The 18,143-nt window shown below is 63.2% G+C and overlaps 1 protein-coding gene across 1 annotated transcript in view; it reads right to left on the bottom strand.

The window, feature by feature from the left end:
• Nucleotides 1-14,330: 14,330 nt before the first annotated feature.
• The window catches only part of ADGRA1 (adhesion G protein-coupled receptor A1), a 35,827-nt gene continuing 32,014 nt past the window's right edge, over nt 14,331-18,143 (bottom strand). Inside the window, exons 6-7 of the mRNA XM_086681253.1 lie at nt 17,414-17,512; nt 14,331-16,890 (exon numbers count right to left, since the gene is read on the bottom strand). Of these exons, the coding sequence (XP_086537379.1) occupies nt 15,687-16,890; nt 17,414-17,512 (1,303 nt within the window). The 3' untranslated portion in view covers nt 14,331-15,686. The remainder of the gene's footprint in view (nt 16,891-17,413; nt 17,513-18,143) is intronic.

Raw genomic sequence — 18,143 nt, 5'->3', positions numbered from 1 at the left:
CGCGCCCCGCCGCCATGGCAACGCGCCCGCCCCCCCCGCGGCCCCGCCCTCGGCGCGCCGCCCGCGCGCCTGCCGCAGTGTCACCCGAGCGGGGGACGGGGTGTCCGGGAGGAACCGGGGGTCCCGGCACTCGCCAGGCCGGGCTCACTTTGGCGGGCGCTTGGGCTCGACTGGGGTCTGCGCGCTCTCGGGGACTCTGTTCCTCGGGGACGCTGGCTGCTTCTGCAGCTGCACGGAGCCGGCGGCCTGTGCGCGGCCGGCACCGTTTGGGGCGGGGCCTCTCGTGTGGCCGGCGTCCTCGGCGACGCCACCGCAGGCTACTGCCTGGGTCTGCGCCCACCTGGGGCCCCGAGGTCGAGGGCCGTGGCCCACTCCCAGGAGGGCTCTGGGTGGGACGTGGACCCTCCGTACGCCCCCCCCTTTCCTCCCCCCGCCGCCCAGGGGCGCGGCTGCCGCAGTCCCCGCTGGGGGTGGCGGCTGCGGAGGCGCGCGGTTGTGGGGGGGGGGGGAGGGGAGACGGGAGTGAGGGGGCAGGAGATCCGGCGGGGGCCCGTCTGGGCAGCTTGGGGTCTGGCCTTGCCTCCTCGCTTGAGTGAGGGTCTCCTGGATGCTTGTGCGGACACAGGATTACAGCTTCATCCACACCTTCCCAGCCAGCCTGGGGGCGTAGGAGACGCCACACAGCCCCTCCCCACAATTTGGCTGTCCTGCTGCCTCCTGATTAACCCCTCCGTCGCCCCATTTGTGGTCCAGTGGCTGGACTTTGCGCAGCACCGGGGTGAGCCTTGCCCCAACCTGGGGCCTGTGGTTGGCAAACAGCCCAGCAAAGGGCCAGACAGCACCCCCTACCACCTTTTCCACGGGAGGGTGGGTGGCAGTCTCACTACCCTGGTGGACGTGGTCCTCCCCCGGCTCCCAGCAGAGCTCTGGGCCAGAGCCCTGGTAGGAGAGCAGGTGCTACTGGCCAGGCTTGTGGGTTTCCACATGTGGCCAGCCCCACCCCCACAGCCCCCCCCCCCCCAGGTGCACGCGGGTGCTCCCCAAATTCTCGCGTGAACGAGGCAGGTGTTGTGGCAAGGCCTGCCAAGTCCGAGCAGGCACTGGGGCACGGATTCCCAGCATTCTGTGCCCAGGTCAGGTCACTGTGACCCTGGGCCCTGGCACGTGATACCCGAGCATTCGAGGGCCATCCGAGTCACCAAAGAAATAGGCCTCAAGCTGGCAGCCAGGTGGGTGCTGGCGGGGCTCACCTGGGGCAAAATGCTGATCCTTGAAGCCACCCAAGCCAAGCAGACTTGTGGGTGCCGCTCCCCACTTCTGGGGGTTCTGGGAAGCTCAGGGCAGCAGCCAGGGTGGGGCGGTGGCTGGAGCTGCAGAAGCCAGCTGGCAGCTGTGCGGTGGGGGCCAGCTGGCAGCACCCAGGCCTCAGAAGGAGGCAGAGGGTGGCAGGCGGGCCGCTCCAGGCTCCGAGTCCACAGAGCTGAGCCCCCTGCCCGGGGGCTCCCCCTGGCCGCGCTTTCCCCTGCCGAGGGCTGGAGACGCCCTTCACTCGCCGCCCAGCGCAGGTGCCCCGTGCGCCCCCACGGGCTGCAGGGACCTCATGGGGGTGCATGTGGGCTCTGTCACCTGGCTCCGCGGTGGCTGCGCCCCTGGGCCAGGGGTCAGGGGTGGGGACTGAGGCGCCGATTGGGAGGGTAAAGATAATCCCACAGCTGGGGAGCGGTCCTGAGTCTGAGGACACACGGTCTACTTGAGGAAGAGGTGCGAGCAGTTTGGGTGACGGACAGGCTTTGATGCGGCTCACTCAGCTGTGGCTGTTGCAGCCTGAAGGCGCCTAGTGGACACTTCCCGGCTCCTTGGTCAGACTGCTGCTCGGAGGAGACAGACCAGGGTGCGCGGGGTCCAGGGGCCGCGGGGAGGACAGGGGAGGAGCTGAGGGGGAGTGGCAGGGCGGGGTGGGAGGAGCTGAGGGAGAGGGGCGGGGGGAGGAGCCGAGGGGGGAGGAGGGGGCAGGAGCTGGGGCTGGGGGGGAGGGGCCGGGGGAGGGGCTGGGGAGCAGCTGAGGGGAGGAGCCGAGGGGGGCGGGGGTGGGGGTGGGGAAGACCCCGTGGGGCTGAGGCCACACTGCTATCCTTCCTTCGTTTAAAAGTTTGTCGGCATTGGTCTTGTTCAGTGAGTGATGTCACCCCCGCTGGAAGCTTGCTTAGTCCGAGTGTTTGCATACGAGCCGGCTTTTGTGGCCAGCTTTGGTCCAAGGAAGGATTTGGTGTTGGCTCTGTGTTTTGGTGCCTTAGACCCAATAGATGCTCCGTTAATGTTGGACGAGGCATGATTCTTGACCCCAGAGCAAGTCTGATTAGACACTTCCCAGAGCAGATGAGACACACTTGGGTGTGAGGACATCCCAGCGGCCCCTGGATGTCCACTCGAAGATAGTTCCAAACTCAGGGCCAAGAGCCCTCGCGAACAGACCGCTGGAATAGCCTCTCAGTTTTGGCCTCCATGCCTGCCCCTGCCACCACCCCAGGGTGCCCAGTCCATGCCCAGCCTTCTTCCTGAGGCCTCTGGGGTGATGTCAGAGGTCCGAGGCCATGACATGGTGGTGCCCCAGCCTTCTCAGTGGCCTTCCCTGACCTCTCTACTCACTCTCTGCCCCACCTCACTTTCCCACAAGTCTCTCCCCACCCCCGCAGATCCTGGCCTGAGCTGCCCTCCCTGCGTCTGGCCTCTGCCCTCCATGGACCTCCCTCCTGGTCAATGTCAGGTCAGGACACCCCTGATGGACGCTGTTTCCTGCAAAGCTCCGTGCTGACTGCTGGGCCCTTGTCCTACACAGACACCGGCAGGACTCTGCCTTGTCCTTCTGAGCCGGGCGTCTCCTTTGGATGGGGGCTCGCTCGGGTCTTGGGGCACTCAGTCGGCACTCAGCATGGCCAGGCTGCGTGCTGAGGTGAGCGGAGTGGGGTCTTCTGGGTCCTGGCTCTCACTTTCCCTAAATGAATTCTGAAAAGCTGTCAAACTGTTTGAACATTTCAAAGTCAACATTTAAATTTTTAAAGAAATCACAAATGTAAATAATGCAAAGAATGTAATTTCTGGTGTGGTAAATATTGATATTTTGAAATAAAGCTGTTACTCTTGTCAATGTACCCAAGAAGCTAAATACCAAAATGGTTTTGCTTTTTTACACTTTTATTTTTAAGTAGGTTCTATGGCCAATATGGGGCTTGAACTCGCGACCCTGAGATCAAGAGTCGCATGCTCCATCCACGGTGCCAACCAGGTGTCGATATCAAATATCAGTCACTTAAGAAATCACATAAACGCGTTCTTTACCAGTCCAAAATCTTCATCATAGTATTTTCCCTTAAATTACGGACATCAAACTGTGGCCAGAATTGTATCCTCCTGTGATATCTTTTCATGCTTCAAAGTGTCTATAGACCCCGATTACACGTCTTTGCAACAAAAACGCACGTAGTGTTTCATAAACCAAATATTGAATAAACTGGGGCGCCTGGGTGGCTCAGTCAGTTAAGCATCTGACTCTTGATTTCCGTCCAGGTCACGATCGCCCAGTTCGTGGGATTCGAGCCCCGCATCGGGCTCTGCACTGACTGTGGAGCCTGCTCGGGATCCTCTCTCCCTCTGTCTCAAAATAAATAAATAGACTTAAAAACACCACAAATATTCAAGAAACAAAAACATTTAAATTTTCTTTTGTTTCCCGTGACCATAGGGTTCATTTTACAGTACGGAGTCTTTTGGGAAAGTAAATGACCGTGTTTCTCCTGGGGCTGCAGGCGGAGACACCCAAGGGTGGTGGACCACTGACATGGTTCCTGTTGGAGGGGCCTGAGCCCTCTTAACACTCTGTGGCTGCCACTGTGGCTGCCACTCTGTGGCTGTCACTCTGTGGCTATTATTCTGTGGGTGTTACTTTGTGGCTGTCACCCTGTGGCTGTCACTCTGTGACTATTATCGTGGCTGTCCCTTTTTCCATAAGGACACCAGTCATGTTGGATTACATCCACAAAGCACTGATTTCCAAATAAGGTCGCACAGGTACCTGGAGCTAGGACCTCAACATGTCATTTTTGGGGACACAGTTCCACCCACAACCCTGTCCTCAGAGCTGGCCCCGGGACCAAGAAGAAGCTGTTTTCGCCCCTGGGAGCCTGATCACTGCACTCAGAGCTCCGCTGGGGCCGAGAGCAGCGTGTCTGCCACCTGGAGTGCAGTGTCGGGCGGGCACACGGCTCGTGGCAGGTCCCCGTGCCGCTCTGGGCACGTGCGGCCCTCCTTGCCCCCTGAGCTGGCCGCGTGTGTCTGCGTTTCCATTGCTGCGGCCGGGAGGGCCTCAGAGAGCAGCCTCTCCTGGGCTCTGGTCACGTGTGGCACAGCCTTCCCGGGCTGGAGGACCCCGGCCAGCGAGTGTCCTGCTGCGTGCAGTGAAGGGACACATGTGGTGTCGCCCGGGGGTCGGCGGGGATCGCCCTGTTCGGCGTGGGCCGGTGCGCCTGGTGGCCCAGGTGTTGAGTGGAGCTCCCGGGCGCCAGCGCCCCTCCTCCGGGCTCCAGAGCGCCCGGCTGCTTCCCGGGCTGGGCGGCCACTGTGCTAACTGCAGGTTTAATGACAAACCCACTGCGGCGTGTTAGCTTGTGTTTTCACCGCATGCCGCTCATGAGTGATTTCTGCCAAGGACAAATGCAGGCGTGGGCGGCTCTGACTCTGACATCTCAGTGCCAGCCGGTGGCGGGGGGGGGGGTTGGGATTGCCCGCTGTGGGTTGGGGGCACCAGATGCCTCCTCTCCACGCCCCCCCCCCCCCCACTGTTACTGTTGGCACCTCTCCCCTCCCTCAGTTGCCCAGGATTCTCTGTAATTAAAAAGCCATCAGTGACTCGGTGTGGGCTTTGGGGTGCGTTTGGAGGGTCCCTGCGAGGCTTAGCCCTTCTCTGTGGCTGGGGGTTGGGTCTGTAGGCAGAGGAAGCCCTGGGCCTGGGAACTGGCACTTCTTTTCCTTGTTTCTATTCGTGGAACCGAATTTCAAATAGGGCTTTTTGTGGGTCAGTCTGCAGCCAGAGGAAGGCGGTGGCCGTTGTGTAACATAAAGTTAGCTCGCTCTCTCCAGGGGCCCCGGGGCCCACTTGAGGCTTCTCTGGCCAGTACACTAACCCTAACCCGTTACAAACAAACATTGGTCTTTAAAAACCAAATTCCAGACTAAATTCAACTAAAGCTGGTTTAAAGGAGAAATCGCCAAGAGCTCTCTGGCTATGGTATTCCCTCCTGCATGGAGAGCAAAACTGATTTTACGCTATGGGTACCTATCGATGAAATGCTAAAATGCTACATCTTTCCCGGATGGATGTTTATGTCTCTTGAAAAATAACGAAATACTCCATTTCACTCACTTCCCTGGGAAACGTTTCTCAGAAAAAGATGAAAAGATCTGAGACTCAGATCCCGATGAACACGGCCTCCGGCAGGGAGCCAAGCCCCGGGGCCCCGGACCCTCGGGTGAGGCACACCCATTCCTGCCATCTTGGGGTCTCCCTCTCCTCTTTGCCCCGAACTCCATGCAAGTGTGTTCCTTTCGTGGACGTCCCGTGACCTGTCCTCTCCGGCTTTCCCAAAGCTTCTCAGGCCACGGCTTTGGCGACTTTTCCACAGAGCCCTGGGACCGAGGCCGAGCTCAGGGGCCTTCTCAGGGGTCCCCTTCGCCTCCCAAATGCTCAGTGTTTCTCACGGGCAGGTTTGTGAATGGGCTTTTCCTTCTGTGCCGGGACTTCCGTCTTCTCATTTACCCCGAAACACCGGTGGGTTCCCCCACCTTCATCTGAGGGCTGTTGGCCGTGAGGCAGGCACCACCTCCGTTTCCCGATTCATCTCTTCCAGGGAGAGATCCCTTCGTGGCCTCCCGGGGCCTCAGGCTGACGTTCTCTGTTCAGGATGGTTCCACGCAGCTCTGGAACGAATTCCACGTGTTTATGAACATTCCAGAATGCCGTCTTCCCAGGCGTTCATAGTCACTTGCCTCAGTTTCTGGTGCATCTGCGGGAAGTGAGGGAACTCACCCTGCTGTCTTCAGCTTCTTGAGCTCAGTGTGCACGTCGTGCAAGAGGCTTTGCCTTCAGGACGTGACTGAGGCCACTCCCCTGGTCCGGGACACTGTCCCTCCACATTGCTACATTGCTCTGCCCACCCCGTGTTGTCGGCCCTGGTGGTCGCTGGGGCCCCGACAGAGCGCGCTGTGAGGAGGGGTGCCGCAGACAGTGGAGAGAGGTCTGCACAGCAGGTGAAGATCCGTCCCTCCTTCCCGCAGGTAGGGGGCAGAGGCGGAGGCTGGCTGGGCCCGCGGTGAGTGCTGGCCTCGGAGCTGCTTCCTCGACGCGGCCGGAGGGCGTTGCCGGCAGGGCATGTGGCTCATGGATGTTCTGGCAGAGCCAGGCTGCCGCGTCCTGACCGTGTGGTCCCGGGCAGGTCACTTGACCTCTCGGAGCCTGTTCACGGGGCTGACGTCAGCATTTGACGAGTGGCAAGTGAAAGGCACGTGGCCTGGGGCTTCCGAATATACTTGGCAAAGGGCACGTGCTCCCCCAGATGAGAACGGCAGGGGCTGATACGTCAAGCGCACCGTGTGGGGGTCCCTCGACTCTCGTCTTGGGCAGAGACCCCAAGGCAGGCAGGGAGTGGGAGAGTCCCCAGAGGAAAGGGGGCTCAGGCGCCCTGCTGGAGGCTGGGACGGGGTCCTCGGCTTTCCCCACTCACTGCTCCTGAGTTGGGTGGGGGAAAGACACGGGCAGAGAGGCGGCTGTCACTCGCTGACTCCTGACACTGAGTTGGTTGCTGTGGAGGCTCTGGGGGGGGCGGGAGGTGCGGAGAGTGGGTCCTTGTGGTCGGGCTGACGCCTGCTGTGACTTCAGTGTGTCTCCTGCATGCTGACAGGGTCCCAGGGACCCAGGGAAGGCTGGAGGGGCCGCAGACTCTTGGCGGGCCTCCCTCGCTTGCAGTGCCTCCCTCGCTGCAGCCCCAGCTCAGGCCGTGAGACGTGGGGTGTGGCAGGGACAGCCACCAGCACTTTGTAAACTCTTGAGTGTGGCGCACCCTGCTGGGGCCCTCAGCCTCCTGGGCCTCGGGTCCCAGCGATGGGACAGGGACGGGGGAGACCCGTGGCCTCTCCTCAAGCTTCTGCCTTCTCTGTGTTCTAGTTTCCAGTGCGGGGGTCCTGGGGGCCTGTGTGCAGCTTAAGAGACGAGCTGGGTGTGGCCGTGTCTGCAGGTGGTTTCTTGTTCTTACCTGGTTCGCTCACTTTTTGCTGACCTTGTTCCTTGGACCCAGGTGGGTCATGCTCAGGGGTGGGGGGAGGTGGCGCTGCCCTGGGGGGCGCTCCAGGCCAGCACCCCCAGCAGCGCCCGGGTGCCGCACGGAACCTGAGCTGGGGGAGGGCAGCAGCAACTCTGTCCTGTCTTTTTTTAAGATTTGGAGGCGGCTCAAAAAGGCTGTTGTGCATCAACTTAGATTTTTCATATATATGTGTATCTTTTTTTAGAGAGAGAGAAAGTGCTAGTGGGGGAGGGGTAGACAGAGAAAGAGAGAGAATCCCAAGCAGGCTCCACTCTCAGTGAGGAGCCCGACTTGGGGCGTGATCCCACGACCCTGGGATCATGACCTGAGCCAAAATCAGGAGTCCAATGCTCAACTTACGGCGCCCCTGGGCGCCCCCAAACCATCGCATCTTAGTGAGAATCCTGCCAGCTAGTTTGGCCAGAACGCTGGCCGCGGGTCGGGCCCCTCCCCCTTTGCCGTGATGTGCAATCACCCGGCAGCCTCTCGCAGGGACCCTGTTCGGTCACTTCAGCCAGAAACCGCTCCCCCTGACTCTTCCTTTCAGTGGCCATCCGTCACCAACCCTGGCAGAGAGAGCAGAGCAGGACAGAGGCCACGGCAGTGTGGGCACCTGTATTCAGGACGACTGAGTGGGGAAGGCTGGGCTCTATTCCAAATGCGCCACCGACTCAGGGGGTCACGGCCGAGGAAGGTTGGCGGTGGGAGATCACCGGGAGGAGACCTTAGGTCTGGGGGCTCTGGCCACACCGACCTCCCAGGATTCCTGCCGAGGGCGGCCCAGGGTGACCAGGTTTGGAGGGTGGTGTTCTTGCCGAAATCGGATGGGCCCAGGGAAGGTTTGGCCGAGGAGAGAGACTCCGTCAGACCTGCCCTGCTCCCTAGATTCCCGTCTGCCCGTGCCGTCCCGGGGGGGAGCCTCACCTCTTGCCCCACCGCAAGGCCCCTCCGCAGTCCACCCTGAATGTAAATGTCATTCAATGATTTCACTTTGTCAGGAGCCCCCACTGTTGCCAGGGAGGGGCATGTGCTCCACAGCTGTCTACGGGGCAGCCCCTGGTCCAGGACCTGGTCAAGGCCTTGCCCCAAGGGGACTCCGCTCCCCTGGTGCTCTTTGCAGCCATTGGCCACAGCCCCGTGTTTGGTGTCCACTTACTTCAACTCCGCAAGCATTTCTTGAGCACCTACTGTGTAGCCCCCTTGCATTGCGCGGGACATACCCTTCTGTGGGAGGACGAGCGGCTTGGCCCTCCCCGGGAGGTCCAGCAGGGTCTACAGGGCCCCCAGGGTTGGTGGCACTGGGGTCTCCTGCTAGGGACCCTCATCCGGGACGGGCCTTTGGGTCACCCTGGCCACCCTGGGCTCGTGACCCCACACCTTGCGACCTCAGACCGTCCTGCTGTGTGTCTGCAGAGGCTTCTTGTCGCACAGCTTGTGGGGTCCCACATGGACCCTGGTCCCCAGGATAGCGGTGGAGTGCGGCTAGGGGCTCCTGCCTCTGTACCTGGCCCAGTGAGGGTCTGCCTCCTGTCTGGACCCTGGCCTGAGCTCGCTGCCGGGGAGCTGGACCTTATGGCCCTGGGGCTCACAGATGCCTAGCCGTGGCCACCATTCAGCCTGGGCTGGCACCTGGGGTGTGCAGGGTCCGTAGTGGTCCCGACGGACCCCCCCCCCCCCCAGGCCATGCTTTAGCGGCGGAGGGGCCAGGGGGCCACCGGGTTCTGTGCTGCATTTGGGCTCTGGCAGGCCCCGGCTCACAGGTCCTGGCTCTGTCTTTGGCCGGCAGCGGGACCTGAGCCTAATCCCTGTCTGAACACAGTAGGGAGGCTGGAAGAGTGAAGAGGAAGGGCGGAGCACCCAGCCCCGCACCAGGCCCACCCTGCCCTCCCCCACCCCCAGGTCTGGACTCATCCCTTGGTCTGGAATGTTTCATTCCTCCTTCCTGGAGGGCTTTGGGCTGACTCCAGGGCCCGCTTCTTCCCGTGAGAGCCCCCAGCTGCAGCCTGGCCTGAGCTGGCCCCCTCCTCCCCTCCCCTCCCTTCCCTCCTTCATCAGAGCCTGAGCTAAGTGGTTCAGGCCCAGCTCCCCCAGGCAGGAGGCACAGGGAGCTGGCTAATGCCCAGGGTCCCAGTTTCTCTGGTCTGCCCGCCTCCTCTCTCCTGATCCCCTTAATGACGGCTCTGACCTGTGTGCCAGCTGCGAAGGTGCGTAAGGTGGATGGCCCATTAGCAAATGCGGCGTGTGGAACCAGATGGAAAAGGCTGGAAGGCCCAGGGGCCCCAGCATTCGGGAGGCAGGATGGCTGTTGTGCCCCTTCCTCCCCCCCCCCCCCCCGCCAGGGTCCAGCAGCAGGGCGCCTCTGCACATCTGAGGCCCAGGAAACATAACACGGCCACAAACTTTTCTTCATTCACTTTCACTGATGACCCCTTCTGCCAGGGGCCCAGCACATCTTCCCAGGGTGGCCCCAGGTGCCTCCCCACTCCGGCCCACAGTGAGCCTCCCGTGTCCGTCTTTGGTCCAGTTCTCCCGCCAGCGGCTGAGGTCGTAACACAGCAAGGCCCAAGTGTGGCCCCTGCCCCCCACCCTCTCCCACACCCACCCTCGCCCTCCCGGGCAGTAGAATTGAAAAACACTGGGTTGTATGTATTTAAAACGCGCGTGGATACATCAGGAGGCCAGCACGGGAGTGGGCACAGCCGTCCCGCTGGCCCAGTGGGGCAGGGGGTCCTCTGGGAGCAGTGGATGGGCTCAAGGGAGACATAGCGTGGGGAGGGATGTGCCACTGGACAGCCAGGAAGGACACCTGCACACTAGGAGCAGGAGGCCAGAGCAGAGGGTGAGGGCCTCCCGAGAGGACACCGTGGGATGCGGGGCACTGTCCTCACCGGGCTCACCAGGTCCAGGGACGTGTGGAACAAGCAAGTGGGTGGCTCTGGGCTCAGCAGGCCTCCTCCAAGCACAAGAGAGTCCCCGAGTGTGTTCAGGCTCCTGTGGTAAATTATCAAGGTCACCAAGTTACTCATTATGCAGAAACTTGTTTAAGTATTTAAAAAATGTTTATTTATTTTGAGAGACAGAGACAGCATGAGCGGGGGAGAAACAGAGAGAGAGAGAGAGAGAGAGAGAATCTCAAGCAGGCTCCCTGCTGTCAGCACAGAGCCTGATGTGGGGTTCGATCCCATGAACCGTGAGATCATCACCTGAGCCAAAGTCAGACGCTTAACCATCTGAGTCACTCAGGCATCCTAAAACTCATTTTTTATCGATCTTAGAGTAATTTTCAATCTGGTTAGATTTGGACTAAATTGAAGTTGGCCACTTAGCCTCTGCACCTGCTTCTGAAGCCCAGGTGTTCTGTGCAGAGAGCGCGTTCTGTCCCACCAGCCCCATGGGGTTTGGCTCTGTCCTCTGCACATCATCCTGCTTGAGGCCAAATGGAGAAGCCAGTGCTGGAGGGGTGGGTGGGGTGTGGGGGGGCCAGACTGCGACCTGGGCGGGGGGAGGTGCTGCTCTGCTCGCAGCACTGCCCGGTCCCCGGCCCCGCGGGGTTGCCCTCCAGCCCCAGGACATAGCTGCTTGGGGACAGAGACTGACCGTCCTCCCGCGGCTCCAGACCCCTGGTGCGGGGCTCAGACCTACCCACTGGGGCCCAGAGTCCTCCCCTGGCCGTCCCCCCATGTCAGAGCCTGGCCTCTCCCCCTGGGCCACACGAGCGTTTGTCCCGGACTCCTTCTTAGCAGCCCACACCAACGGTGTGCCCCTGAAGCTGGCGTGGCCCTCAGCACTGTCCGTGACGTCCCCGAGCGGCTGCCATGGCGGTGCCGTGTGATGGGGTCTGACCCACACCTGTGCAAGGGCTCCCACTTGGGTGCCGGGGGAGATTCAAGCCCCACGAGCTCCTGTCTGAGTGTGGAGACCCTCACCCGGCCCCACCGCCCGCCGTAGTAACCCTGAGCCAGGCCCCTTCCCGCTCCCTCAGGCTTGCCGGGGCGGCCCCCCACAGCCGCCGTGCTCCTGTGGGTGCGGAATCCTCTTGTGGGGTGCCACAGGTCGTGCTTCCGACCCAGGTGTCGGTGGTGGGTCCTGTGTTTGCAGAATCCACACGACTTCTGTTCAAAACCATCCTGTCTGTCTGCGGTGCTGGCTCAAATCCCCCTGCAGCCACGATGGCCCCAGGAGGTGGCTCCAGGTGTGCACGGGGCACATGGAAGTGCACTCTGCTCCGTGGGCTCAAATCTGGCCAAGGCTCGAAGGCTGTTGCTCTGCGACATTCCGAGCTGCTCCCGAGACCTGGGGATCTTGGAACGGCCTGAGGTCGTTTCTGCCCACTGACGTGGGGACATGTTTGGTTTGGGGGTGACCCATGTAGAAATTGTGAGGCATCGGTGTCGTTCGGACCACTCTCCCGCAGGTGCCTGCACACACAGGGGACCCCAGGGCTTTGCTCCTGGTCTGTTCCTTACTCTTGATTGCCCACCTCACAGCACACGGCTGCGTTCTGCACAGCCTGAAGGGGCGACGTGGACGCGCCCCACCTGCTTATGCCACCTGTGGGAGCTCGTGGGGTGTCAGCCCTTAGACTGTCTGCTCTGCTCTGTGTCCCGGGACCAGCCCGGCTGAGTGGGGTCCACCGGGACTCACACCAGCTCTCCAGCAGCCAGGGCTTCTGGAGGGAAATTCTTCCTGGCTCTAACCACACCCCTCTGCGGCATGAGGGGCTGCCACACTCCCCATCCGGCCTCCATAGGGCTCCGAGGTGGCGCGGTGGTGCCCCAGGCCAGCCCCTGGGGCAAGAATGGGGGGCAGGAGCCTGGCTGTGCCTGGGGGACCCCTGCAGGGAACTGGGCTCCCTTCTCCAGTGACCCCGGAGGGAAGGCCGCTGGCCCCGTGGGATGGGAGGTGGGGTCTCGGTGGGACCAGCTTTTGGGGGAAGATGGGCTGGGATCAAGCCTTCAGCCTGTGCATGTGCACATGTGTAAGCGTGTGTAAGCGTGTGTGCACGTGTATAAGCGAGTGGGCGCACATGTGCTTGTGTGCGTGTGCCTGTGACACTGTGCCCTGTGTCCCTGGGGACTCTGGTCCTGTCCCCTGCCCCACCCTCCGGGCATGCCCACCCCTGCACATCAGACCTGGATGTCCTTCCTCCCTGACCTGTGGGCGGCAGAACGTTCTTTGATCTTGGATCCAGTGGGCAAAATTTTAACCCCAAGTGCCTGTTGGATAATAAGTCGTGTAATGAAACCTTTTGCCGCAGCCTCTGGGTGGTCGACACAGCCTGGTAAGGAGGTGAGAGGGTCACGTGTGGGTGGGCGGGCCCAGCTGCCCCGGGAGGCGGTGCCGTCCTCAGAAGGGGCGGGTCTGGTTGCCGTGGCCCGCGTTGTCCCCCTCCCACCCCGGAACCCCTGCGGGTCACAGGGTGAGTGGCAGGATGGCAGGCGTGGCACGGGCAGCACGTGGGGCGGACACGGCCGGGCTGGAGCCACCACCTCTGTGTGCGGCCCCCTACATGCCTGCCTGGGGCCCTGAGTGCGGGGGGCAGGTGGCCGCCCCAGCCCAGCACAGAGCCGGCCCCTCTCGGGAGGCCCCCACCCAAGAAACTGCTCCTGGGTGCCTGAGCTCACACCCTCGAGCTGATCCTTGTCCCAAGTTGGGTCCCTGAGGCTCAGGGCTACCCTTGACCATCCTGTAGAGTCCCAGCCAGGCAGACAGGGCGTGGGGCGATGGGGTGAGGGGCAGGGCTGCTGAGCCTGGAGCCCTGACCCAGCCCCCGCCCCACAGACCCGGCAGGGGCTCCCCAGGGGACCGGCGTCCAGAGGTGGCTCAGCAGGCCTCTTGGGAGAGTCAGAGGGCTGGGGGGGGGGGTGCCCTTCATCTAACTGCCATTGTGCCTGTGCTCTCCAGACCCGGAGCACCAGCTATGCCCGGAGGAGGGCGGAGCCTCAAACCGGACCTCCCAGGGTCCCGCAGGGGCAGCCGACCGAGGCTGCAGCAGACGCTGTCCGGAGAGCAGCGGCAGATGCCCAGCCTGGCCCTGGCCGCCAGCTGCCTCGGCTCAAACCGCGGCAGGGATGCGGTCCAGATGTGTCCGGCTTCCAGAGGCTTCGCTGATGGGGAGAGCCTGGTGTCCCTCTACCCCAGGGGAGTGAGATGCACCCCCACGTGGCGTCGCTGTGTGTCTCACATGCTCTCTGGGAAGGACAGGCACACGTCTCACACACACGCATGTGCATAAGTGCACGCGTGCATGCTCAGACAACACACACCCAACTCTCACAACCCACACACGTGTACGTGTGGACGCATGCACATGCACAAATGCACACACAGACAGCACACGCCCGACTCTCACAACCTGCACACGTGTACATGTGCACACACACACGCTCAAATGCACAGACAGCACATGCCCGACTCTCACAACCTGCACACCTGTACACGTGCACACACACACGCTCAAATGCACACACAGACAACACGCACCCGACTCTCACAACCCACACACGTATGCATATACACACTCACGCACAAAGGACGGAGGTGACATACCACGAGACCAGAGATGTTGGATCTGGTTCCGACCTCCCGTCCCGCATCCTTCTGGAAGTGTGTTCCATGTGGGGTGTCTGTGCTGCGGTGAGCTGTGGATTTATGCTCTGAGAACATTACATGCGGATGGGATATGTCACAACACTGTCCCAAGTGGACTCAGGAGGCCGAATCAATACTGAAACACACGAGGTTTAATGTTTAGTGTTGAATTTCTTTGGTTTGAATGCGGAGCTGCTGGGGCTGCTGGGGGCGGAAAGGACCATGGTGGGTGCCTCCAGAGGGCCGGGGTGTCCAGGGAGAACAGCCTGTCTGGGCTCCCCGGCCCCAGCTGGGTCCTGGCGCAGACGCGGGAGCCACGCACTGAGGCGGGCCCGCCCCCTCGCGGATGAGAGACGGACGCGGGTGCTATTAACCAGCCTCACAAAGGCAAACAGTGCAAAATACTGTATTTCGTGTGAGGTTCTGCATCTACAGCGTGTACACAGCACAGCGTCGGGCCTCTGGCTCCTATCGGCTACGGAAGCAGGCGAGCAGGCTGGACAGAGACAGAAACTGCCCGGCGGTCATCTGGTTGCCCATCTGGTTGACCTGTGAGGACACGCGGGGTTTGTGGCTGGTCCAGGACATTGTCAGGTTTGCAAGAATCCTGGGAAGCAAGGCTCCTTGTGCTCAGATACTGAGCGTTGCTGGCCCTGGGGACCCCCGACACGCCCCCTCGCCTCCCGGCGTGCGTTAGGAGGGCCTGCTCCTGGTGAAGCACCCCTGCCCAGACAGCGGGGCACACGGAGGAGGCACGGTGATGACGGCTATGCAGTGGGACCCGGTGCTCGGATGTCTGGGCAACGTGAACTCTGTGTGCACCGTGTGTGGTATGCATGTACGTGCGTGTGCACACGTGCGCGTATGTGTGCCGCAGAAAGGCCGTGCACAATCTCACACACGTGTTCCTCAGAATGTTCCCTTGCCTGGGGGACGGGCCCCTTACTGCACACAAGGCTCACCAAAACTGAGTCCGGGCTTGTGCCCAGGTGCTCATGGAAATGCCAGCCCCTTCTTTTCGGGGCAGGGAACGTTATGGCCCCAAATGCCCTCGTTGGGGCGGGGTACGGTCCCAACAGTGGCTGGCTTTGACGGTCGAGTCTGCTGAAGGACACTGGGGCATTTCGGAAGGCACGGGGCCCCTCGAAGGCCCCAGCCGGTGCCCTGGAGAACAGTGGCAGCCCCCCCCCCCCCCCCCCGGCCACGGTTCCCACACGCTCCCGGATTGTGGTGACAAGCCCCGGTGTCCGTGACGCTCTCGGGCCTGTGGGGCCGCAGGTAGGACAGGTGCTGAGCAGAGGCGCCGACGTGGCCTTCTGCCTCAGATGGTGGCTGGCGGAGAGGCTGGTGGTGACGGCCCAGGTCCAGAGCACCCCGTACCGGGCAGTAGCAGGCCCACCTGCGCCTTGGAACAAACCTCGATGAAACACACACTGGCCACTGGAAGACGTGGGTGGCACGTCTTCTGCCGTGGCCAGGCCGGTGGGGCAGATGGGGCACACGCCAGGCGCCGAGGGTGATTCCCCTGACGGAACCCCTGCTCTGTTCCCGGGCCGGCCCGGACACTGGGCACGGGGGTCGGAAAGCCAGTGACAGACACGGACGGCCCGTCTGACCTCAGGGCTGGTGGACGCGATGGTGGCCCACAGCGTCTTCCCGTGTGGGTCCTTCGCAGAGAAGGGGGCGGTGGGGGGTGACGCCCCGCCGGCCTCACGTGGCGGGACCCTGCTGGTCCGCCAGGGGCTGCTACACGGTGGTCTCGTTCTTCCACGGCCCTGTCCGGATGTTGCCCGTGCCGTCTGCGCTGAAGGACAGGACTTCACACATGTCTCCCTGGAGCAGCCCGTTCTGGCCGGGCCCGCCGAAGGGCAGGGACTGCGTCCTCCGGAGCATCTCGAAGTGGGCCGGGCCATGGGCCACCGCCCTGGCTGGCCTCCGCGGGCAGCCGTAGAGTGCCGTGTCGCTGCCCTCGGGCTGGCTGACCAGGGGGAAGGGGTCGCCCTGGGCGCAGCAGGCCAGCGCGTGTGCCCCCACCGGGCCCTCCAGCGAGCTGGGGGCGCTGTCCGTGCGCGAGCTGAGGGGGCTGCCGTCCGGGCTGGACGGGACGTGGTAGGCGCACTCCTGTGTTGCGGCCCCCGGGTGGCGGCCGAAGTAGGGGGGCTTAGTTCTGCCCTGGAGGCAGCCGTGCAGGTGCGGGTCGTGCCCAAAGGGGTCCTCCTCGTGCACGTGGACGTGGGCCGCGTCCTCCGTCGGCCGCTCACCGTGCATCTTGGCACAGCACGGCGTGGCCGGTGACAGGCAGCTGACGTGGCCCCGGGCCGCCTGCAGGTTGGTCATTTTGCAGTGGCCGGCGGGGGGGGGGCCAAAGCCCCGCGGTTTGCCCGGCCGCGGCGAGTCCCGCCGGCAGGCCACGGGTCCCAGCGCGTCCCCGTTGGTGTCGAGCGTGGGGCGGGCGCCGAGCGTGGCGATGCCGCGGGAGGGGCGGCAGGCCCACCAGCACTGCCACACGTCGTCTCTCTTGGCACAGTGGTGGATGAGCACGAAGAGCCCCAGCGTCACGCAGAAGGCGCCGTACAGGCAGCTGAAGATCATGTCCAGGAAGTGGCCCTGGGACACGGCCAGCGCCCCGAAGGTCCAGGTGGCCATGAACAGGAACAGCGTGAAGGCGGCGGCCCGCAGCTGGGCCTTGAGTGAGTGCTCGTTCTGCAGCAGCGAGGCGGCCAGGGCGTCGCAGGCGGGCGGTGTGCCGGGCGGAGCCCCGGGGCTGTGGCCGGCCTCGCGCATTGCCAGTCGCCGCTGCTCCTCCGCCCGCGGCCTGAGCTCGTACCTGCGCTCTGGGTGGCGCCGCAGCTGGACGTAGGTGCCCAGGAAGTACACGCAGGTGACCAGCGCGATGAAGGCCACCGGCCCGTAGAACGCCCCCAGGCTGGGCTCCCAGGCCATCCAGCAGCTGCGGGAGGAGAGGGCTCAGTGAGTCGTGGCGTTGGGGCCAAGTGCCCGGCGGCCCCACGGTCCCTGCCTCCCAGAGCTCACGGGCAGACTTTCTCTGCAGCGCGTGAGGCCTCTCGCACGGCAGGGACGCAGACTCGGCCGTGCCCGCCACCCTGCTGGCACCCAGACCGCCTGCAGTCGGGGTTGTGGGGGGCCCGCGCCCACCTCTCTTCGGTGACGCCTTCTCTCCCTGCCCCGGAAGGCCTCGGACCCAGTGCCGGAGCCCCAAGGGAGCAGGGCCGACCTTCTGGGGGCACGACCGGAAGGGCCCGAGTGCCGGGTGCTGCGCCTGACCCGTCCACGCTCTGAGCCGGCCCCGGAGATGTGGCCCTCAGTGTCCGGGAGGGGTCTGCTGGCGGGCGGGGGGGACATGTGGGGGGCAGGCGGTGGTCCTGCTGGGCACCCCCCACAGCGCGGTGCTCCGGGCTTGGGGGGGTTGGGGGAGGTGCTGGGGCGTCCTCCACTGACGGGGAGATACTCACTAGGGCCCGTCCTCATCGTCTGTCCCATAGTTCCTGATGTTCGTGGCGGCCGTGACCCCGCAGATGATGAAGGGCACCCCTCCGCTGATGAGGTAGAACCTACAAGAGGAGAGAAACCCGCTCATGGCCTGAGAAACCGCCTGAGCCCCCCAAGGACGACCTTGTTGTCCTAGCTCTCCTCCCGAAAAGGAGGGGCCCCATGTCCTTGACAAACACCCACCCAACAGGGGAGCCCCCACCAGAGCCGGCCTCGCTCCTCCTCCTCCCTCCTTCATCTCCCTCTTTCTCTCCTCCCCCTTCCTCCCCTCCCTCCTCCCTCCTCCTCCTCCCCTCCCAGCATCTCCCCTTCCCCTGTCCCTCCCCCCCTCACATCTTTGTGCACCGCCTGGCAGCCTGGCTTCTCAGTTCCTTGGGGGGGAGTTCTGACCTGTGACCCCCACTCCCCTCAGGTCAGGGACCCATCTGGATGGAAGTTGACCCTCATTCTGGGCCTGGCCTGGCCTTTTTGCCAGCGGGGCCTCAGCCAGTGGCTCCGTCTGAGGGCCTCCTAGTGCCCGGTGCAGTGAGCTGGCTCCTGGGAACGTGAGGAGCGGCCAAGCACACGGTCCACGAGCGCCTGGCCACCGAGTGCACCATAGGGGCCACGGTGACAAAGGCACCAGCTCATGGTGACCACAGGGAGCGGGCGCCACCCTCCTGGATGAGGGGAATGGCCTAGGTCCCAGGACTG

This window comes from Puma concolor, chromosome D2 (genome assembly GCF_028749965.1).
Source record: "Puma concolor isolate L17-30 chromosome D2, mPumCon1.1.hap2, whole genome shotgun sequence".
Taxonomy (NCBI): Eukaryota; Metazoa; Chordata; class Mammalia; order Carnivora; family Felidae; genus Puma; species Puma concolor.
The sequence above is the reverse complement of the archived record's forward strand: the minus strand, read 5'-3'. Positions and strand labels throughout refer to the sequence as shown.